Raw genomic sequence first — 24,131 nt, forward strand, 5'->3', positions numbered from 1 at the left:
AGAGAGAAGGAAGAACGGAAGGAGAGAGAGAGGGAAGGAGGGGGAGAGAAAGAGGGAGGGAAGGAGAGAGAGGAGAAGAGAGAAAGAAGAGGGGAGGGAAAGAGAGAAGGAAAAAGGGAAGGAGAGAGAGAGGGGGAGAGAGAGAGGTAAGGAGGGGAGAGAGAAAGGGAAGGGAGAGAGGGAAAGATAGGGATGGAAGGCGGGATGGAAAGAGAGAGAGGAAGAGAGAAAGGAGGGAGAGGGGAGAGAGGGAAGAAGAGAAGGAGAGGGAGGGGAGAGGGAAGGAGGGGTGGGCAGAGAAAGAAAGGGAGTGGGAGAGAGAGAGAGAGAAAGAGAGGGATGGAAGACGGGAAGGAAAGAAAGAGAGGAAGAGAATAAGGAGGGGGAGGGGGAGAGAGGGAAGAAGAGAAGGAGAGAGAAAGGGAGGACCAAAGAGGGAGGGAGTCGCAGAGAGAGAGAGAAAGAAAAAAAGAGCGAGAGAGATTGCGTGCTTGTTCGCCTCTCTGACTTCAAGCGCGAGCTTTTCTCTTCCCGAGCGGCGCGGGGGGCCCCAGCCCAGCCGTAAGGAAAGAAGCAACATTTCGGATTCTCCGCGGCGGCGCTTCCCTTTTTTTTTTTTTTTTTTTGACAGCCAGGCAAGAAGTTTTGAGAGGAGCCGGCCGGGAGATGGAGAACCAACCCCGGGAGGACCAGCCCGCTCTCACAGCCGCGGCGTTAAACCTCGAGCAGCGCCGTCCGGGCTCCTTTCTGGGCAGCGCGCTCAAGCCCGCGCGCGGGGTAGTCTCCTCTCGGGCAGGGGCTCCTCCCCCCCCCACCCCCTACTAGGGCCCTGGCGAAAGCGACGACCAATCCATGCCGGCTTTTTGTCCGGTGGCTCCGCCTCCTCGCCCTCCCAATCCCCTTCCCCATTTGCATAAAAAATGCCCGCAGGAGCTCGAACGTCGAGAGTGGCGGGCTCTGCGTCTCCGTCGGTGCGGCGCGAGAAGCCGGAGCGCTTCTGGGGGGGGAAAAGCTGCGCGTGGCCGGCGGGAGAGTGAAGCTCGCGCTCCCCGACGGCTTCTGCCTTCCCAAAGTGGGGAGGGAGGGAGGGGGGCAGAAACCTTCCGCTCAGCGCCCCTTCGCCAAGATGCGCCCTCGGCAACTTCTCCCGCGCCTGCTCGTCCTGTCGGCGGCTTCCCTCGGCCTGGTCGGCGGGCTCTTCCTCTTCGGGGAGCCCGAGTTCTCCTACAAGCGGTCCAACTGCAAGCCCATCCCGGCTTCCCTCTTGCTGTGCCGCGGGATCGAGTACCCCGACATGAGGCTGCCCAACCTGCTGGGCCACGAGACCATGCAGGAGGTGCTGGAGCAGGCGGGCGCCTGGATCCCGCTGGTGCAGAAGCAGTGCCACCCGGACACGCGCAAGTTCCTCTGCTCCCTCTTCGCGCCCGTCTGCATCGTCGACCTGGACGAAACCATCGAGCCCTGCCATTCGCTCTGTGAGCAGGTGAAGAACAGCTGCGCCCCGGTTATGTCCGCCTTCGGCTTCCCTTGGCCCGACATGCTGGACTGCAGCCGATTTCCCCAGGACAACGACCTGTGCATCCCGCTGGCCAGCAGCGACCACGTCCTCCCGACTCCCAGAGAAGGTATGAGGCAGGGGGGAAAGCCAGCAGGTTCTGGAGAACCGGTAGCAGAAATTTTGAGCAGTTCGGAGAACCGGTAGCGGACCGAGAACCGGCAAATACCACCTCTGGCTGGCCCCAGGGTGGGGTGGGTATGGAGATTTTGTAATATCCTTCCCCCAGGAGTGGGGAGGGAATGGAGATTTTGCAGTACCCTTCTCCTGCCACGCCCACAGAACCGGTAGGGAAAAATTTTGGATTTCACCCCTGGTAAGAGGGCGCTGAGGACGCTTAGACCAGTGGTTCTCAACCTGTGGGTCGGGACCCCTTTGGGGGTCGAATGACCCTTTCACAGGGGTCGCCTAAGTCCATCAGAAAACACATATTTTCAATGGTTTTAGAAATAATTTTATTGTTGGGGGTCACCACAACATGAGGAACTGTATTAAAGGGTCGCAGCATTAGGAAGGTTGAGAACCACTGGCTTAGAGGGTCTTAGATTAAGGTTAAGATTAAGCAATGGGGACCGTCGCGCTGGCGTCTCTTGGAAGCAAATCCAAAATCTGATCATCTGAACTCCTGATCAGGAAGACTAAAGATTTTCCAGCTTTAGACTTGACTTTTTATCAAAAATCTAAAGAGCGCCAAAGTAGAATGAATGCACAGGATGGATTCCTCTGCAATTGGTTATTTTATTTTTTTAAATGTCAAATTAGAAGCTGCTGTACATTAAGTGGCTTTTGAAGTAAATGGTGATTTGGGGGCATATTTTGAGGCAATTATTTGGGGCGCCTTGACTGGGGCAGAAATCATTCAATGATAATCCTTCCAGTACGTGAATAGGGTTTGCGGTCTTAGGCTGCCACCTGAAGCATTTCGGTGGAATGTACAGGGGGAATAAATTCGCTGAGAATAGTTGTTTGCAATGTCTTTTAAAAGGATAAAGTATCAGCTTTCTTTATATCACCGTTTCTTTTATATCACAGATATAAATTTGTGGGAAATAAACTTTATAGCATATAATGTAATTTCCCATCTAAGAACTGTAGAACATCGCATCTCAAATTTTCACACAGAAAAAAAAAAGGACCACAGGACCAAAACATGATTTGCAAGGCACCCTTTAATGATAGAAACCAATCCATTTTAGATTTTGCTTTCCTAGATTTGGAAAGTTCAGTGCATCTCTTTATACGAAATGAAGCTAGGCTGGATTCCGTAAGACCTTATGTAGTTTTAGATATGGGTGTTTAAAAGTATCCGCATGTGGTCCTATCCTAAACTTGTTCTTAAGCAAGTTTATTCAAATTTTGATCCCCTAGCATTGCAACTGTAGACCTTATGAATTTAGGGACAGGTTATAATTCTGTAATCCTGAATAAACATTATTAAGAACAAGTTTAGGATAGGACAGGATTAGGATCCCGTTAAGAGCTTATTTAACCTAAGTATGTACTGTATGGGATAATAGCTTTAAACCACTTTATTACACAGATCTGGGATTAAGTCCAAGTGAACGGGTATAGTTCCCTTTTGAATTTCTACTTCAAAAGTTGCACTATGACTTGGAATACTGCTTACACTTTTAATCATTTGAGCTTATTGGATATTGTAATTATGGAACCGTTGTCCTGTAAGTGTTTTCCTAGGAAAATGATAACATTAATCAGTACAGTAAGTCATTTCCATGTCAACTGGCCAATTAGGTTTTCTGCAGATATTGATTGAATAAAAGATAACAGGAAATGCTGAACCTGATAAAACATTGATAACAGAAGCAATGCATTCATATTACTGATTTTTCATTTTTAAAAGTTGGAGCTTTCAGCTGGTATCAGTTTAGTGTTGGAAAATGTGGCTTTAATTAACTTGGGAATGGAGAAGATGACATTCTCCTGTTGTTTTTAAATAATGGATTTGGAAAAGAATAATTTCCAGTGGTGACATGTAAAATTTGTTACTACTGGTTCTGTGGGCGTGGCTTGGTGGTGGTGGGGTAATGTGACTGGGTGGGCGTGGGCAACTTTTTTTTTGTTTTTTACTTGTAAAAGTATTTTTTCTACAAGCTCTTCTACAGGCCGAAGAAGTTGCAGAAAAAAATGCTTTTAAAAGCCTCTGACGGTCAGGCAACTCAGCTGGGATCATCAGAGGCTTTTAAAACTATTTTATTTTCTACAACCTCTTCGGCCGAAGAGCTTGTAGAAAAAATGCTTTTAAAAGTAAAAAACCAGCCTCTGATGATCGTGCGGCTCAGCTGGGCATGGGGTGGTGGGGGGGGGGGGTGCAGGGATTTTTGCTACCAGTTCTCTGAACTACCCACCCCAATCACTACTGGATCAGGTGATCCGGTCCGAACCGGGAGCATTTCACCCCTGATAATTTCCTAAAACAAACTCATCAGTAAATGCATTTTATGCACTTTTTCATTGCTCCATGTTCTTTCCTGCAGATGGCTGGGTCTCCCCATGTCCTTCCACCAGGGCATTAATTCCTTCTCTCTGGAGCAGGGGTCTCCAACCTTGGCAAATTTAAGACTTGTGGACTGCAATCCCCAAAAGTCCTCAGCTTTGCTGGCTGAGGAATTCTGGGAATTGAAGTCCACAAGTCTTAAAGTTGCCAAGGTTGGAGACCCCTGCTCTAGAGGACCTGCTGTGTAAGAGTATAAGGGAGAGACTTCAATCCCACTCAGAATCCATATCCATGGTTCAATAATCCACTCGGGAGTTCTCATTGAACCTGTTATGTTATCTATTTAATATGGCTACCTATTTTTTCATCAGTTGTTTTTAAATGGCCAGTGGGATTGATCAGGTATCTCAGGATCCAAATGCTCTGGAATCAGCCCTTCAGGCTGTCCTGAAATAGAGTCAAGAATAAAAAAGCCTGCCGTAATTACATATTAAAAGTGTATCCTTTCTTTCCAAATGGCCCCCTGTTTCTTTCATTTGAAACTTCTCTCAAGGTTCTTTTTAAAACTTACTTCTTATAGTGCCAAAAGTTTGTGATGCCTGCAAAAGCAAGAATGAAGACGACAATGAAATTGTAGAAAATCTTTGCAAAAATGACTTTGGTAAGTATGAGGGAGATACTCTGATTGAAAACTAGGGATTTTGTGCTCTGATTGCAATAATAGTCAATTTTGTAAGAAATGCAGTTACGGTCAGTTTTAAATGACAAAGGCATTCAAGCTTTTATTTCAACAGTGGATCCTAATTCACATAACCATAGAATCATGATTAGGTTTCTATTTAGTCTATCAGACTAGGACAGTGATGGCTAACCTTTTCTGGACCGAGTGCCTAAGGTGCGTGCACCGGAACTCCCAAAATGCCATTTTTATTTTAATTTTTTTAATTTGATTTATATGCCGCCCTTCTCCGGAGACTCAGGGAGGCTTACAGTGCGTTAAGCAATAGCCTTCATACTTTTGTATATTTATACAAAGTTGCCCCCACAAACTGGGACCCCAATTTACCTACCTTAGAAAGGATGGAAGGCTGAGTCAACCTTGAGCCTGGTGAGATTCGAACTTACAGTAATTGCAGACAGCTGGTGTTAATCACAATGCTATCAGTCTGCTGAGCCACCAGGCCCCCGTGTCGCCCCCGTGCATGTGCCCCACCCCTGCGCATGCGCCCCTGACCATGAGCACGTGGCTCCATGCGTGCGCCCCACCCTCTGCACATGCGCCATGCACATGCATGTGCACCCCATCCCGCACACACTCCATGCATTCATGCATGGCCCCCCACTTGTGCCCCGCACATGCACACCCCACCCTGCACACGAGCCACCGCCCGCACATGCGTGCACGGCCCTCCCCGCACACCTCTCACTCATGTGCACCTCACCCCACACATGTCCTGTGTATGTGTGGCAGAGACCCAACGACCAGCTAGCTGGCGGGAGGTGCGCACGCATGCGTGGCAGAACTGAACTGAGGTGACTGCTCGCATGTCCACAGAGAGGGCGCTGCGTGCCACCTGTGGCACGCATGCCATAGGTTCGCCATCACAGGACTAGAAGGTTGTTTAGAACTGCTCTTCGTAATAAACATGTTGTGTGCTCTGGCCTTTCTAATGTTGTTCTTTTTTCTATACAACATTGTTCACTGTGGCCTCATCACCTTTCTATTTAGAAAGAAATGAGACTCTAAAACTTCCTTAGCTGGATATTTATTTATTTATTTAAATATTTATACCGCCCTTCTCCCAAAGGACTCAGGGCGGTGTTCAGCCATACTAAAACAACATATACCCATAACATTAAAAACAGTTTAAAATATATTAAAAATTTGGCCCTTATATTAAAAACTACAAACACCCAATTAAAATTCATTTTCTAAGCCAGCCCCGCCTATTGAAACAATAAAGTTTTAAGGGCACGGTGAAAGGTACGTAGGGCAGGGATCATGCGAAACTCCGGGGGCAATTCGTTCCAGAGGGTAGGTGCCCCCACAGAGAAGGTTCTCCCCCTGGGTGTCGCCAGTCGACATTGTTTGACCGACGGCACCCTGAGGAGTCCCTCTCTGTGGGAGCGTATTGGCTGGTGGGAGGCTAGCGGTGGCAGAAGGCGATCTCATACATACCCAGGTCCTAAGCCATGGCACGCTTTAAAGGTGGTGACCAACACCTTGAATCGCACCCGGAAGACCACTGGGAGCCAGTGCAGCTCGCGCAGGAGCGGTGTTACATGAGTGCACCGTGTTGCTCCCATAATCTCCCACGCGGTCGCATTCTGGACCAGCTGGAGCCTCCGAGTGCTCTTCGAGGGGAGCCCCATGTAGAGAGCATTACAGTAGTCCAGACGTGACGTGACGAGGGCATGACATCCAAACTGTTCTAATTGAATGGGGGGGGGAACTGTATTTTTTTCTCCTTCATGTGTATTGGTTACATAGTACCTTGTTCTATAGATGACAACAGAAACTCGTTTAGTTCTCAATAGTTTTACCAGTGATCCTAATTCCAGTACCTTTGTCTATGTAAACCAACTGGTTTTCACATTTGGTCACCTTGGGGACTAATAGAATCCAGGAATTAGCTAGTTGTATGTAGACATATATATCTTTTTTATGACCCTCTGAAACCGCCATGTCAGGTATTTCAGAGTTGCAGAAATATAAATAATATGAATGTGACATCCTTGAATTTTCTGATTCTTTGCTGATGTGAAATGGAGCCCATTGGCCCGGTAATGTTGGAGGCCTTGGTTTCCTTCTGTTTCCTTTCTGCCCACCTGCAGAGGAAGGGAACTGAGGAGGGAGGCCTCGGCTTATGTCCTGCTATGAATTTGAAAACAGGCTTTATCCTGTTCAGTCCCCATTTCTTATGCAGCAGGGAGGAATGGCTTCCTGGGAAGAGTAAAATAGAAAATTGCTTGTGATTTTTCCAGAGCACAAGACAACCACAAAGATATGAGAGGAAAGCCGAGAAATACTTTTGATAGGCTTCACTTCAGATTTTAAATTGGTATAACATTTTAAATGTACAACGTTGTTACATTAATTTACCACAAATCCCCAACAGCTTTGGCAAAGCTTTCACATTCCATATTGGTAGAGAAATGGTATCTTTTCTTAAAAAGAGATGAATTTGTCCCGTGAAATTCTGACATGCCAGGAACTAATGAGTAATTGGCTGTGAAGAAAAAATAGAGAATTACTTTACAGAGGTAAGACAAATAATGTATCATTTCTGGATAAGAATATTTGGAAAACCCTCCTGAATAAGACAAGTTAAATGAGAGAACCTAACTGGCACAAATTATAAACACATCTTGTAATTTTATCATATTCTAACTGAAGAAGTTATTTTATTACAGTTTGATCACAAATTTATACAGATTAAAGCCCTTATCATTAAAGAATAGCATAGAGAGTGAGTTTTATTCACATTAACTAGCATTAAGTTTTCATCTGATATACCAAACAAGCAGATATTTGGTTTTTCTTAATAAACATGATGCTATCTCTCTCTCTTTTCAGTTACTGCACCAAATCTAATGCAGCTATAAATCCCGATTATTTTGTTCATTCTTTCAAAATGCAATAGATAAAATATACCGATTAACCAAAGAGTTTCGTAAATTAAGTCAGACTATTTTCAGGAGAAATGGGGATTGCTTTTTTTTATGAAAAGATGGCTATTTTTCTTCCCCTCCCCCTTTTCATCTTTGTGAGAAGGCATGTGTCACTTTTAAAGCTTTAATGTAGAAAAATCTTCGGTATTTGCAACCAACAAAATCTAGAGGAAAAAGACTCCTTTAGCAAAGATGGGTTTTTTTTTTCTTTGAAAGTGAAAGAAGTACACCCAAAGATTGATTTGGTCTAAAATGACTTTCATGCTCTTGATGGCTTTAGAAATGGAGCCACCTGCTGTCCATTCTGTCAGAACCTGACAGTTTAATTAGCAAGAGAAGACCTCCCTCACTGGATTCTCTTTTATGTGTCAGAATGAGAGAAAAAAATCTCTTCTTCTCTCCCTCCCTCCCCCTTCCTTTCTTTTACTCCACTCCTCCCACCCCTTCTCTGCTCCCGATTATCCCTCTTAGCTCTAAAGATAAAAGTGAAGGAGATCGCCTACATCAATGGAGACACCAAGATCACTCCAGAAACAAAGAGCAAAACCATCTACAAGCTGAATGGAGTGACAGAAAGGGACCTGAAGAAGACCGTGCTCTGGCTCAGAGGTGGCCTCCAGTGTACCTGCGACGAGATGAACGATATCAACGCACCATATTTGGTCATGGGACAGAGGTTGGCTGGGGAGTTGGTAATCACCTCCGTCAAACGATGGCAGAAAGGCCAGAGAGCTTTTAAGAGGTTTTCACGCAGCATCCGCAAGCTGCAGTGCTAATTGCTTGGAGTTTCTGGTCACATTTAGTTGCCATGCCTTAAATTCTTTCGCATCTTCCTACCGCAGCCATAAACGCCCGGTAACATGAAAGAGCCGCTTCTTTTAAGAAGAGACTTCCCCCCCTTCTAATTTTGTACATATAATAAACTATAATTGCCCAAAATCATGATTTTTCTTCTGTATAATTGTTTCCAAAATGTATTGTTTAGAGCTGCGCAAAACGTAACTTTGATCTTCTTTATAATTCTTCCTTTAATTATATTCATAATACATTCTGTCTGGGTAACCTTTCTGCATAGGTTATGTGTCCGTTTGACTTGTTCAGTTTGGATTTTGTTCCAAGTAAGAACAAATGTGGGAGCCACGGTGTGGGAGATAACAGTGCCAATTTTAAATGCCTATTTTGCAACTTGGCATTTAGAAGACAAACTTTATTTTAAAAACTATACTCTTATGAAAACTATAACTCAAAGATGGGCAAAATAGAACTTGAGAGTTTCTTTCCCCAAATCCTCTGCTGAATTATACATGCTTAAGGCCTCTTAACGTCAATGAGTTGGTGTGCATTAAGCTTCAATCTCATGCATGCTTCTGTGGAGAAGTGCACTGCACTTTATGGGACTAGTGTCTGTGTTACATTGGAAGCTTGCTATAGACTATAGCCATCACAATGTCTCTATTTACCTTTGAATATTGGGCCTAATTTTATCTTATTGGGAATGGGTCATTAGTTTTATTCATTACAGAGAAATTATCCATGCACATGTGCTACTTGGGCAAGACGTACATCAATAAGTGTGTATTAGTCATTTGCACACAGTATTTTATACAAAGCTTAGTACTGTTTTAAATTGAAGTATTCTGATGCTTCACAAATTAAAGGTTTCTGTAGCCTAACTGTAAAGTAAGTAGTGGTTATTTGAAGAAAAAAAAAGTTGTAAAATATTACTTTAACAAACCTTGTAAATAATCCAGATAAACCTTATATTCTTGTATATAAATTTTACATCATAGTTTATACTTTGTTGTGTTTTTGTCTTTAGGTTTTGTGAAAACATCTCTGAAATCCAAAGGATCCATTTTTATTGTATCGTTTTTTTTAGTCTTTGTGATGAAAGACGTAGGAGAAATTCACTAGCTCTTGGGTTCATTACAGTTTTTAGTGCAACTCCAAAGTAGAACTTAACCAGGCCATTAAACAGTCATTCACATAATATATTCCTAGTTCCTAATTTATTCCTAGTTAAGCGGCAGTGAATTTTTGATGTATACTAAATTATGCTATAATTTAAATAATGATAGATGATTAATGGTCTTTAATAAAATCCTGCATCATCTAATAATCAGGAAGAGACTGCAAAACCACTTGTGAGAAATGGTATAGGCTCTCCTGCTTGAGCAGGGGGTTGGACTAGATGACCTACAAGGTCCCTTCAAATTCTGTTATTCTGTAACAGCATATTTCACCCAAATAGGAATTTTAATTCCTATAACACTGGATCCTGCATAAAAGAATAGAATTACTCTGGCATAAGATGATAAAAGAAGGTAAGATCTTCTGAATGAGGAAGCCTCAAATGCTGGATAGGTCTGAGACTTTTAATGGGTTATTGGCCTGTCAAGCATGGAAAGGCAAGAGAATTCTGACTACATGGTTTTCCACATCTATTCTTTGGTTAGTCTGGCATACAGAAGTAAACTTTGCACTCCAGATTTTCCAGCTACGTGCAACGTGACCTCTTTAATTTTTAAAATATGTTCATATGATTTTGGAATACATGATTTCTGGTGGCTGCGTAACTACCACCATGGAATTGTCTTGTAAGCAGTTTACTGCTGCTTTCTTCCAGGATTTTTTCCAGGTTTTATATGCTGGCATGGAAAAATGGCAACCATTTAAGGGCAGATTTTCCATACACACTTTCTTAGTAACAGTTTATTGTGACCATACCATGTGCCAGAGAATCTCAATTCTGTTGCAACTGTTCGAAGAAGAAAACAGATAAAATTTGAACTTCCAAGAGCACTGATGGGAAGAACTTAATTTAAAATGCTTCAGGCAGTTGTTTTTTTTCATTTTGTGCATTATTTCCTTTCAGCTTCTTTCCTGTGATGAACAACTGCATATTTTTCTTTCTTATGGTAGCATTTCAGCTACTTTGCAGAGGAATTTTGTTTTCATTTTACTCTAGGAAGAATCAATTATCTTTCACACTGGGTCAGTGACCAGTGATCTGTTAAATTATTTAAGAATGTTCCTGAGTAGAGGAAGGTTTGGCACTCCATGGATCCCCAAATCCAATACTTCCCTTGTTCCTGATCTCAAAATACAGGCATTAGGCATGGTGACCCTTTGACCCAAGAGGTACAATCCACAAAGATTTTTATTCGGGATTCCAACACTTAGAAAGACCTTTTTGCACAGAGGTGTAAATATATAGATAACCTGCTTCAAATGTCTATATCCAGGTGCATGAATACAACAGATAGCAACTCTGGAAGGAAAGCAAACCCTGCTCCTTTCTATAAGCAGTGAAAGATTGATGCTCAAGTCACATTCCTTGATGGATTCCAGGGCTGGAGTGCAGGAAATCCCAGCTCTCCATAAGAACATTGGCATGAAATATCAATACAGTACAAATATTTAAACATTTATTCACTAGCCCTCTCTAGTACATCTCCAGGGCCATGCTGAAAGCAATTGGTGGGAGGTAAGCACAGCTGAAGTAAAAACCCTATTCCTGGATGGTTGTTGTTTTTTCAGTTTCTACTCACATTGCAAGCAACAGGGATGCCTTTTTTTAACATTAATTTTTTTAAAGCCAAGAGTATAATGCAACAAATCCAGAAATATCTTCTATCTATACAGCAGCTATGCTGTCTATTAGTACAGCATCTCTTAGACCAAACTGTCAAACTGGTGGCCTGTGGGCCGGATGTGTCACACGCAGGCCACGCCCACCCCAGCTCCGCGAATGGGAAAAGCGTCGTGAAACGTCACGTGACGGCAACGTGGCGTGTTGAGTTTGACACCCGTGTCTTAGACGTTAAAAGGGCAGAACAATCCTCTTAGTTGTAGCAGGCAGAGCAAAGATTTAGTAACAGTAACAGTAACAGAGTTGGAAGGGACCTTGGAGGTCATTTAGTCCAACCCCCTGCTCACGCAGGAGACCTGTACTAGGGATTCGAACCGCCAAACCACCAACGTTTCTGATCAAGAAGCTCAGTGTCTTAGCTACTGAGCATCTAGACAATGACTTTAATATGAAGATGTGTGGATTTCGACTCCGAGAATTGCCCCACCAGCATGTACAGGTAGTCCTCAACTTACGACCACAATTGAGCCCAAAATGTATGTTGCTAAGGGACACATTTCTTGAAGTGAGTTTTGCTTTGTTATGACCTGTCTTAACATTTGTTAAGCAAATCACTGCGGCCGTTAATTTAGTAACATGGCTGTTAAGTGAATCTGGCTTCCCCATTGACTTTGCTTGTCAGAAGGTCACGAGGGGGTCACATGACCCCGGGACTCTGCAACCGTCATAAAGATGAACCAGTTGCCAAGCATCTGAATTTTGAACACATGAACATGGGAATGCTCCAAAGGCCGTAACTATGAAAAACGGTCATGTCACTTTTCAGTACCATTGTAACTTTCAATGGTCACTAAGTGAACTGTTGTAAGTCGAGGACTCTGTATTTAGAACAGTCTTTCTCAATCCTGACATCTTGAAGAGGTGCGGATGCTGACTTGGAGAAACTTTGTTGCCAAGGTTAAGAAACACTTTTTTAGAGACTAACAAATGTGTTGATTTTCAAAGGCCTGGAGGCTGATAAAATTGTACCCTGTAATAAATGAATTCATTTTTAAGATGCCATTTTTATCTCAAATTATCCAGCAGAGGGTAGTCAAAGTGCTAATGTTCTTCTTTTGGTTAAAGAACCTGAGTGCTCAGCCAACTTCACTAAAACAGAATTAAAGAATTAGAACTATTATTGTTCTGGGTGTAAATTTTTTACCTTATTAGAAATTATATACTTCTGTGTGTCCAGCTGATTTTTGTTTTATTTTATTATTGGAAATGAAGTGTTCTTTGTTCAGGAAAGAAATTATCTTTGGGTGGTCTATAAACAGGAACAGGAATAGTTATTTAAAAGAAATATATATATATATATATGATAAACTTTCAGGGCGACAGCCTTCTTTAACAATTTTCTTATAGCATAAAGCAGGGGTCTCCAACCTTGGTAACTTTAAGCCTGACGGTCTTCAACTCCCAGAATTCCCCAGCCAGCTTCGCTGGGAGTTGAAGTCCGTCGGGCTTAAAGTTGCCAAGGTTGGAGACCCCTGGCATAAAGCATTCATGGATTACAGCACACTTTACATGGAGCATAATTCTGAGAAAGAAAAGGAGTGGAAGATTTAAAAAAAGGGGGGGGGTTTAAAAAGAGCCTTGGTGGCACAGCGGACTAAAGTGCTGTTAAAGTAGCACTTAGCTGCCAACTGCCTGCAATTACTGTGAGTTCAAATCTCACCAGGCTCAAGGTTGACTCAGCTTCCATCCTTCTGAGGTAGGTAAAATGAGGACACGGATTGTGGGGGCAATAAACTGACTTTGTATAAAAAAAGAACACCGCTTAGGGTGGGGCCAAAGGCACTACTAAGCAGGTATATACAAAAGTATGAAGGCTATTGCTTAACGCATTGTAAGCCACCCTGAGTCTCCGGAGAAGGGCGGCATATAAATCGAACCAATAAATAAACAAATGATAAGAAGATATGAAATTATTTACTAGCCATAAATAAAACCATATGTGGGTGAAATACAGGCAGATTTCATGTAAAAACTTTCCAATCTTGTCCTAGGAAAAAAATAGAACGTGGATGGCAAAAACAGAAACGTTATAAAAATGTCATATCTATTTGAGGCTACCGTATTCAGCTACACTTCAGCAAAAAATCACAATTTATTGCTGTCTATAGTGCATTGGTAAAGCTACTATAAAAGAGTTTGGAACACATTCTTAAAAGTAACTTTTATATGTATTTGTAAATGCAGTAGAAATGTTTATTAATGAAGACACAAAAACAATGTCTACAAGCTACTTTGTAAGCTAAACATTACTGCTTTTCATTTTTTTTAGCAGTTGTAAACTTTGTGTCTTCACATAAAGATGCAGATTGGCATTAGTTACACAAATGTGTATCACCCTGCTATTTTCTTTCAGGCAGGTTAAAAGCAATGGAAGAATAAAAGTGGAATATAGCAATAATCTATATATTAGGCTTTCAATAGAAACTGCAGGTGGCTTTAATAGGTTATAATACTAATGCAAACTAATACTTTTGTTTTGAACAAATGACCTGTAAATATAAACAAAGAGCAAATATTGTGCAATCTTTGTTGCTATTTAAAGTAGATCCAACTAGGACTCATGCTTAAGGGGAAAAGCTTTCTATCTGTTTTACATGCCACAGAGAAGTTATTAAACTGTTGCTATAGAGCTTATTGAATGCAATAATCCTCCTTGGACTACTTAAGTGCTGTCAAAATGATGGGAATGTATGGGAGTGAAGCTAGACACACCCTAACACAGCCGAGAATTATCTGTATATTTACAAGACTTTATGATATCTGTGCGTGTACAGTGACCAAGCATAAACATAACTTAATATGTAGAATTAAATTTAAATGACTTACATTTCTATTACTTCGCCTATGGAATCGTTTCTCAACTGGTCAATATTTAAGATGTGCAGCTTTTAATTTCCAGAACAGTCTAAAAATGCATTTCTGCTAAGTTTTTTCTCCTCCTCTACTTCCTTATCTGCAGGCTTAAGTATGTTAACAGCCTCTCCTCTTTAATACGCTTGCTCAACCTCTGAATGACATGGAGTTTTCTAGAGTCGAGTTGCCCTGTTGTTGCCCTGTTTCAGAGGGAGAGGGTGCAAGCTATTCTTTTCTGCAGATCCTTCATTCGCCTCAGCTGCCTAAAGCCCCTTCCTAGTTCATCTCCCTGGCCATGTATTCTCTGCCGTCTGTCTCACGCAGTCACCTCTCACCCTAGCACCCATCTCCTGCCAAATCTAGAACAAACTCACTCCTCTTTTTGTGGCTTCCTTTATAGTTTTTTTTTAAATTTTGAAATCTATATACAGGTAATCCAAAGCAGTTTTATTTTTTCCCCTTGCTCTGCAAGGGTTTGTGATGTAGGGATGGTCAGACCATTAAAGTGAAAAAACTTTGACAATCACATGTAAATATGCCAAAGTTCAGCCTCAGTACTCAAATAGACGTTGAAAAATATGCTGCATTGAAATAAATGACATCAGCTTTTCTGTATCATTTTTAGCATTGCCAAAATGTTTTGCTAATTATTATCAGAATAATTATGGCCACAACTCCATGCAGTTAAATGCACCCAACTCCTATTGAAATCAGTAGAGTTTGCACACTTCTAAGACACAACTGCCATAAATGGACAACGCTAGAAGGCATATTTAACTTTAGTTTAATTAACTCCCACAGGAATCATTTTTAAATATTTTTATTCCTGCAAAAGTTGGCTATAGAAGGCCTTGAATGGCTGGTTCCAATGGCAACTAGATATAGCTCATTGTTTTAGCTTAACAGTGTTATGGATCTGTGTCTCTTGGTGATCCAAAGAAATAGCTGGAATATAGAAGTACCAAATAGTTATGTACTTTATTTAAATCAATAAATGCAAAATCTTACCAGAAAATACATTTTTCACAGTAAACTAAAATAGCTACAGGAAGTGCTTTTTGCCCTTCAAAAAAATAAATGAAGCTTAATGCAAATGTGCTGGTCATTTTCTCAAACACTGAAGACGACAGGAAGTTCCAGTTTATGGTTCTTCTTAGGATACATTCAACTATATAAATATATAAATTGGAAATAAAAAAAATAAAAAACTAAACAACTTCATTTTATGCTTTTAACTGATTTATATGCTGCCTATCTCTTAATGGCTCCCGGAAGCTTTCAAAAGATAATAAAAACCAATAAAATGCCATCTAGCAATTAAATGCCATCAAGTGGTTGTCTGATCTTAGCAACCATCAAATCCTAAAAAAAACAATAGAAAAAGACTTAAGTTACAGTGTATTTATACTTATTGTTTAATATTTAAACAATAAACAATCATATAATATATGCTCTTGTTCAGCATTGAATGTAATAGATGCTGGTTTGTTTGTTTTTATAATTAATCATGACTGAAAAACTATCCGTGTTGGTTCCCCTGCTGGCCTCATTTGCTTGTCACACCTAAGTTAACTCAGTGGACACATCACTCTAAACACTGTGTGGCTTCTTTGGGTTTGGCTTATTGTGCTATACAGGGCCCTGTGATTTGTAAATCAAGATTTACAGCTTAGCATGATGCATGACTTCAGGTTACATCTTGTTTAATATATCACAGTAAAGCAAAAAGTGGCTTAATGCACTTCACAAATTTTATCTATCAGTTATCTCAATCTCTCAATTTGCTGGTCCTCAAGACTCTGCTAGAACTGTACCTTAGCTGCTACACGCTCCCCTGCTAATTTCTTCTTTCTCATAAATATCTGAAGAGTTGAGATACATGTACAAAACTTGGACAAAGGTAGTGTTGGATGTTATCGATATTTCTGCTGAGAGAAAAGCAGTCAAAGTACATGATGATGAAAATATTTGGGGTTCAAGGAATCACACTTCTGGAAGCCTACTTGCCTCCTGCTAATGGACCGGCCTGGACTGCATATCCTGAACCATAACAAATTCTTCACACCAGGGGTACTGCTAAAAGTAATGGAAAGGGTGTATTATACCAACTTGTCACCTAGGCTTTTATTGCCAATTTCAAATTAAACCAAAATAACTGTTGTTGATCCTTATCACTTGGCCATTCAAGATAAGTTTTGGTACTCATTAATTTTCGGAGTTTGCAAAACCTTTCTGGGATTGTTTTTGTTGGAATAGATTCCAGGAGGATCAAAATGGCTGTGTCATTATTCTCATCAAAAAAACGGAAGTGAGAAAAATCCAATTCATACTTGCACCACTCACTCCGCACAAAATTCTCCGACAACACAAACAGGGTTTTAGAGCTCTTCTCAATGGAATCAATAATATTGTCTACAATCCATTTGCCAGGCATGAAGTCTCTTTTATGAAGACAGAGTTTAAGTGGAGGGTTTGATTGCTCCAGCATCTCCACCATAATATTTTCCACCCATTCAGAGTCTTGTTCACTGTAGGAAATGAACGCATCATAGCAGACTGCCTGGTTGTGGGTCCTTTGAGGCTTGCGTTTTGCTTTGAGCCAGGCCAAAGTCATGCGTATATACCAAATGACATGAAACTTGTAGCAAAGAAATGCTGACACCACGATGATCAGGATTATCAGAATACAAAGGATGGACACAAAAGACCTGAAATGACAGTCAGTCAGTTGCAGCTGGGCAACTCCGATCTGCTCCCCTTTTATATAATCTGGAGAATCACAGATGTAATTTTCAGGCCAACCAATACAGATATTATATATTCTTGGATAAGACTGTACAAAGGAAACAAATTCACACTTGCATTGAAAACTGTTATAACGGGCATCCAGCGACTTCAGTTCTACAAACTTTTCCAATTCCTGCTCAGAGAACATAAAAACATTGTTTTCTCTAATAGTCACAAAAGTTACACGAGGGATGAAGGCAGCATCTGGTAGAGTTTTTAACCTATTATTTTTAAGGTAAAGTTCCTGAAGATGAGGCAGGCCCATCTTAAATTCATAGAGGAAATTGTTGCTTGCATCCAGAATTTCTAAAGAGTCAGGGATGCAACCTGTAAGTTTCTCTACTTTACAGCCAGAGATGTTTAAATATTTCAAGCTTTTTGGCCAACGACATGATTCTGGCATTTGTTCTAAGTTATTCTGACTTACATCTAGGTTAGTAAGGTTGACTAAATGAGCCACACTTCGAGCCGTCCGATCAAGATGTGTCAAAGAATTTTGACTCACATTGAGAGTCTGCAGTTTAGGCCAACTTCCTGGACACAATGAATGCTCAAAAAACAAATCCTGAAGCAAATTTGTATTGAAATCAAGATACTCTACTGAATGGAATTTTTTTGCAAGCCCACAAGGCACAAGAAAAACTTTTGTATTTTCAATGGTTAGTCTGGTAATATTCTGTACAAGATACCACATGCTTGAAAGATCTGAAAATAAATAAAATGCATCTATATTTAAATTCCTAAGTGTTACTACATGTACATTAGTAGAAATTTGCTGACTATTATGGAAATGCCCAGTACCTTGTAATCTGCTATCTATAATTTCTAACTCTTGTAACTGGGTCATACCAGATAACGCATCAAAAAAAGGAACCACCTCATTTTCTAAAAAATCACTCTCTCTAAATCCAAGCTTTTGAGCAGTCATTGGAACCTCTTTGAAATAACGGATAAGGGATAAAAAGTTATGGCGTATGTTTCTCAGTTCAAGAAACACCCCAGAATATTTAACATCAATTAAAATCAAATTCAGTATGGAGTTGACAGTAACATTCAAAATAATGTGATTTATGCGTTCAAGAGACTGTAGAGCTCCTGGTGAATATTGTTTAAGATTCCGTCCCTCAATCTCCAGTTCTTCAAGAACTGAAATTCCTTCAAAATCTTTTGTCTGTAAAGAAGAGAATTTATCATTTCCCAAGTATAGATATCTCAGCTTTTGTAAGCCAGGAAATAATGGAAATTTCCCAAGTGTTGAGTAGGAATTCCCCTTTAGGTTTAATTTCTGTAAAGAAGAAAGATTTCTGAACCAAGTGGATGACAAGTAGTTCAGGTTATTCCATGATAAATCCAAATGCTCCAGCTTTCCAAGGAAGTCAAAGGCATTCTCATCAATTGTCTGAATTAAATTGGATTGAAGCAAAAGTGTTCTAAGATTGACTGCAAACTTTAGATCAGCATCTCGGATATGCACAATGCTATTGAAGGCCAGGTCCAGTCCCAAGACAGCATCTGATAGGCCCAGTGGAACTGAATGCAGACTTTTCCCATGAAAATTGCAATCAGCAACATCACAAAATGGGATGCTCTTTTCAGCAGAAAAACTTTTAGCTCCAGCAATTGAGATAAACCAAAGACTCCAAATTGGCAACATCGTGATTATCTAAAAGATACAATACATGATACGTTTGGTAATTTTAAGTAGTTTGGTTATAAAAACAAGATGCAGTCAATATTAACAAATATCACACAGAGAGCTAGAGGTAGCTTTAATGACAGTTGGAAATTATTTCTTATGCATTCAGCTAGATCTGTGGTTCTCAATCCGTGGATCACTGGGGGGCTGCAATGTCATACGGTGTCCAAGAAGGATTGATGCAGTCTCTAAATCTTTAGTTAAGTCTTGGTGGTCCGTGGCCACAAAAGGTATTTAAAGGGGGTCTGTGGTGAAGAAAAGGTTGAGAACCACTGAACTAGATTATATACTAACCACAAAATATAATTTATACCCCAAATGGAGTTTAAATATAGTTTAAACTCCATTGTGAAAACTGCCTGATTCAACATGGGCATATTTATGTTATTCAATTCCAGTCAAAGCTAAATCAATATTTGGGAACCCAAAGTTTCAGGAACTATAGAAACAGCGATTTATTTATTTTTTTTGTCCTAATCCCAATTTCTTATTCCTTGGAAACCATGTCTGGCTTTAAACACTGGAACACAAGAGAAAATAAAAGAGAAGTATAGCAAAAGGACAAAAGAAGTTAAATAGAACCATGCCACAAAAATGAATAAATTTGCACAAAGTGCCCAGAGTTTATTTTCCAAATCTGTTACTGCCATTCACATTTAACTCCATCCTGAGAAAGGAAACAATTGTGAAGACTAAACAGTCAGGTCAGTTTGACCTCTGTTTCAAAGAAAAACAGACTGTTATTTCCTGTCATAACCAGGGGAATAATAATGTGCACAGATTTCAAGCAAATTTGAGCACAAGGCAATGAGCAGTGTGACTGCAATGGAAAGTGAAATTATAGATTATAGTAAATTATAGAAGTGGGAGGACCTAAAATGGTGATGTGGCTGTAATCCTTATAATGAGCTCGTCCTAAAAACATTTCATTTTTCCTGCATTATAATTCACCACTTTCATGATTACATTACTTAGATTACTTGATTATAGAAGCATAGGTCAACTTCTGCTTCTCTAGGCTCCCTTGAATATTCTGAGAATGCCATTACCATTTTTCTGTGATTAATACCTATTGAAGAGACAAACTATAGTGCATTTTTATCCATTCATTTCTTGTAGGAGTAAGCATGCACAGCCAACATGATTATCTCTTTATTTCTGAGAAACAGGAGCAGACTACATATGATGACATGTTCTACTTCTGCTTTAAGTTTAGACACCAAAGAACACAAGTGAAGAATTCTGAAATGATTCCTTTCCCTTTCAAGAGAGTTTCCCTACTCAGCAATCATATCTCTGAGGTCCAACAGATTAAAGAAAAAGTGGACTGTTAAATAGATAGACCAAGTGGGGCTGTAGCTCTATGTAGCTATGGAGCTATGGAGCTCTATGTAGCTAAGAATTCTCCAGCTGCAATTTTGGATGAATCACTGCCAATCAGTGTTGAAAATACTAGGTTGAATGGACCAGGGACTTCAGATAAGACAACTTCTCTTGCATCCAAGATTCAACTTCTTGCCAGTGTACTCCAAGGACCAGTAGATCTATCACTATCTCGTATGCAGAATTGGACTACTGTAATGCTCTCTACGTGGGGCTCCCCTTGAGGAGCACCCGGAGGCTCCAACTGGTGCAGAGTGCGGCCGCGCGGGTGTTTATGGGAGTGATGTGGCGTTCCCATGTAACACCTCTCCTGCGCAAGCTGCACTGGCTCCCGGTGGTCTTCTGGGTGCGCTTCAAGGTTTTGGTTACCACCTTTAGAGCGCTCCATGGCTTAGGACCTGGGTAATTATGGGACCGCCTGCTGCCACCAGTAGCCTCTCACCGGCCAGTACGCTCTCATAGAGAGGGGCTCCTCAGGGTGCCGTCGGCCAAACAGTGTCAACTGGCGTCCCCCAGGGGGAGAGCCTTCTCTGTGGGGGCACCTGCTATCTGGAATGAGCTTCCCCCGGAGATACGGAGGATCCCGGATTTACGCACCTTCCACCGTGCCCTCAAGACCTTTTTATTTCAACAGGCTGGCCTGGCCTAACTTCCCTTTTTAATTGTAAATTTTTAAATTTGTCTTAAAACATTGGGGGTGTTTTAATCTGTTTCGGGACAAATTATTTAATGGGTTTTTATATTGTCTTTTAAATTTTGTAGTCTGTGTGTTTTATCTCTTTGGCTGTTCACCGCCCTGAGTCCTTCAGGAGTAGGGCAGTATATAAATCTAATAAAATGAAATGAAAATGAAAAATATAGGTAAAAACATGACCATGATTAGCAGGCCAAGTTGTATTAGCAATAAGAAGTGATTTTATTGTCATAATTCTGTTTCCACCAGTGTTTGACAGTCACAGGTCCTGTTCATCAGGAGCACAAAGAGTGGCATATTTTTATTAGCAAAATGATGGTACAAAAAGTGTCTTTATTTTCTGCCAAAAAAAAAAAAAAATAGTCCTGCATATGAATTCATCACATCTTGCACAGTACAAAAAATGTGAGAAATGATGAATAATAGGGTGGGGTCTAGTCAACATTGTTGCCTCACACTTGAAATGAAAGTTACAAGCCAAGGCACTGCATGTGATATTACATACCATAAATGTAAAATATGCAAGAACATACATGCCCACATATGACTTTGGGTTAAGTGCTGTACGATACCTGACTTTGTCACTTTATGGGAGAATCAAATGGACCTTTGTAAATCCCATCCCTACATAAAAGGGAGCAGCAGTGTTTCTACACAATTCATACATTCCCCAAAGCATGATATCATCATTTCACCTTTCAGGTTAAAAGCACGGGACATGAACAGATTAAGAGAGTTGGAAGGGACCTTGTAAATCTTCTAGTCCAACCACCCTCCCAAGCTGGGGACTCTGCATCATTTGCACCAAAAATGGCAGTCCAGTCTCTTATTGAAAGCTTCCAATGATAAAGATCCCACAACTTCTGAAGGTGGATTGATCGTTCTCACTGTCAGAACATTTCTCCTTATTTCTAGGTTGAATCTCTCCTTGATCAGTTTCCATCCATGATTCCTTGTCTGGCCTTCAGGTGCCTTGGAAAATACCTTGACCCCTTCCTCTCTGTGGCAGCTCCTCAAATATTGGATGGCTGTTATCATGTCTCCCCTAGTCCTTCTCTTCACTAGACTAGCCATGCCCAGTTCCTGCAACCTGCAAACATACTGCAAACATACAGTTCATGTATGTTTTAGCCTCCAGTCCCCTAACCATTTTGGTTGCTCTTCTCTGCCCTTTTTCTAGAGTGTCAACATCTTTTTTTATAGTGTGGTTCATCCTATGTTTTAGCCTCCCGTCTCCTGATCACCGTGGTTGACCTTCTCTGCACTTTTTCTTGCTCTTCTCTGCATTTTCCTGTCCTGTCCTGTCCTGTCCTGTCCTGTCCTGTCCTGTCCTGTCCTGTCCTGTCCTGTCCTGTCCTGTCCTGTCCTGTCCTGTCTTTCTTTCTTTCTTTCTTTCTTTCTTTCTTTCTTTCTTTCTTTCTTTCTTTCTTTCTTTCTTTTTCTTCCTTCCTTCCTTCCTTCCTTCCTTCCTTCCTTCCTTCCTTCCTTTCTTTCTTTCTTTCTTTCTTTCTTTCTCTCTCCCTCCCTCTCTCTCTCTCATACAGGTCACCTTGGACGGCTGTCCTATCATCTGTACATAGATAATAATTTAAACATCATCTTAAGACTCTTCATCTCCAAATCACCACCGCTTCTTTCTTTCTTCTTTCTGCGCCTGTTAAATTCCAATTACACACACACACCCCCCGTCGCCCACAGAAAAGCAAAACATAAAATGAAGAAGAGTAAAAAAAAAAAAAAAAAGCACTTACTATGCCTCCTTACTCAAAACTCCCACGAACGGCACTCTACGCCGAAGTGTTTGCTCAGGAGCGCTTCCTCAAGGGAGGTTTAATCTTTGAAGAAAAACGAAGAGTTAAAAGGAGCAGCGGAACGAAGACAAGCCTCCGGCGTTACTACTCACTCGCCGAGCTTCCGAAACTCCCTTCTCACAAGCCTCGCAGACGGTTCGGCAACGTCTGATGCGCTTCCTCGGAAGACGCTCCGAACATGCCAGCGGGGTATCCCGTGCGGAAGGCAGCCTTTGGAGGAGCTGGAGTGGGGGGTGGGGGGTGGGTGGGGGGAGTTTGGGCGGTGGCTTCGCCTCAGTTACGATACAGATTTAGATGTAGAAATTTCCTTCCCAATAGCCACGCCTCGCGCTGTCCCCCTCCTCCCTCCCCCTCCCTCTTTATGTTTGGGACTTCCCCCTTTTGCAAGTTTTGCTGCCCAAACTTCCCCAGGTTCCCCTGCAGAGGAGGTGGAGCCCTGATTAAAAGGAGCGCTGCAGCTTTCCCACTTCAGAACATACCAGATTTTATTTATTATTATTATTATTATTATTATTATTATTATTATTATTATTATTATTATTTAATCTTTAGTGAGATTCACAGCCTTTGAGGCTGGTTAATAGCTCAGCAGCTCGAGTCCTAACCAAGGACCTAGGAATAATAATAATAATAATAATAATAATAATAATAATAATAATAATAATAATAATAATAATAATAGTTGTGTTGTTTTTGTTGTTGTTAATCTTTAGTGAGATTCACAGCCTTTGAGGCTGGTTAATAGCTCAGCAGCTCGAGTCCTAACCAAGGACCTAGGAATAATAATAATAATAATAATAATAATAATAATAATAATAATAATAATAATAATAAATAGTGTTGTTTTTGTTGTTGTTAATCTTTAGTGAGATTCACAGCCTTTGAGGCTGGTTAATAGCTCAGCAGCTTGAGTCCTAACCAAGGACATAATAATAATAATAATAATAATAATAATAATAATAATAATAATAATAATAATAATAATAATAATAATAATAATTATTATTATTATTATTATTATTATTATTATTATTATTATTATTATTATTATTTAAGCTGGCACAGTTATTTTCCTCCGAAATCCCTTCCAACTCTGTTATTCTATTATTAAAAGAAACGACTCGGGACTTTCACTTTACTTAACGGTTGCTGGAATTGGGTGTGTCTAGTTTAATGAAAAGAAGGACCAGGGGTAACATGATAGCAGTGTTCTGATATCTCAGGGGTTGCCACAAAGAAGAGGGAGTCGAGCTATTCTTCAAAGCACCTGAGGGTAGAACAAGAAGCAATGGGTGGAAACTAATCAAGGAGAGAAGCACCTTAGAACTAAGGAGAAATTTCCTCACAGTTAGAACAATTAATCAGTGGAACAACTTGCCTCCAGAAGTTTTGGATGCTCCAACACTGGAAGTTTTTAAGAAGATGTTGGATAACCATTTGTTTGAAATGGTATAGGGTTTCCTGCCTAAGCAGGGGGTTGGACTAGAAGACCTCCAAGGTCCCTTCCAACTCTTATTCTATTCTATTCTATTCTATTCTATTCTATTCTATTCTATTCTATTCTATTCTATTC

At 40.8% G+C, this 24,131-nt stretch overlaps 2 protein-coding genes across 2 annotated transcripts; one reads left to right on the forward strand and one right to left on the reverse strand.

The window, feature by feature from the left end:
• Nucleotides 1-527: 527 nt before the first annotated feature.
• Nucleotides 528-9,669, forward strand: SFRP2 (secreted frizzled related protein 2). The gene is made up of 3 exons (XM_034411408.3): nt 528-1,625; nt 4,591-4,671; nt 8,154-9,669. The coding sequence occupies exons 1-3, from the start codon at nt 1,127-1,129 to the stop codon at nt 8,456-8,458; spliced, it is 885 nt and encodes a 294-aa protein (XP_034267299.1). The 5' UTR covers nt 528-1,126; the 3' UTR covers nt 8,459-9,669.
• A 5,477-nt stretch (nt 9,670-15,146) lies between these two features.
• On the reverse strand, nt 15,147-22,890 carry TLR2 (toll like receptor 2). The gene is made up of 2 exons (XM_034411407.3): nt 22,499-22,890; nt 15,147-18,637 (listed from the first exon to the last, which is right to left on the reverse strand). The coding sequence occupies exon 2, from the start codon at nt 18,626-18,628 to the stop codon at nt 16,304-16,306; it is 2,325 nt and encodes a 774-aa protein (XP_034267298.2). The 5' UTR covers nt 18,629-18,637; nt 22,499-22,890; the 3' UTR covers nt 15,147-16,303.
• Between the last annotated feature and the right edge of the window lie 1,241 nt (nt 22,891-24,131).

The sequence above is a fragment of the Pantherophis guttatus genome, chromosome 8, assembly GCF_059756535.1.
Source record: "Pantherophis guttatus breed Tessera chromosome 8, ASM5975653v1, whole genome shotgun sequence".
Lineage (NCBI taxonomy): Eukaryota > Metazoa > Chordata > Lepidosauria > Squamata > Colubridae > Pantherophis > Pantherophis guttatus.

Bases quoted from the DNA above. Each gene is read 5' to 3' on its own strand.
- SFRP2 (XM_034411408.3), top strand. From the start codon at position 1,127: ATGCGCCCTCGGCAACTTCTCCCGCGCCTGCTCGTCCTGTCGGCGGCT. The intron at 1,626-4,590 runs GTATGAGGCAGG...TACTTCTTATAG, and splicing joins CCTCCCGACTCCCAGAGAAG to TGCCAAAAGTTTGTGATGCC. The intron at 4,672-8,153 runs GTAAGTATGAGG...TATCCCTCTTAG, and splicing joins TCTTTGCAAAAATGACTTTG to CTCTAAAGATAAAAGTGAAG.
- TLR2 (XM_034411407.3), bottom strand. From the start codon at position 18,628: ATGTTGCCAATTTGGAGTCTTTGGTTTATCTCAATTGCTGGAGCTAAA.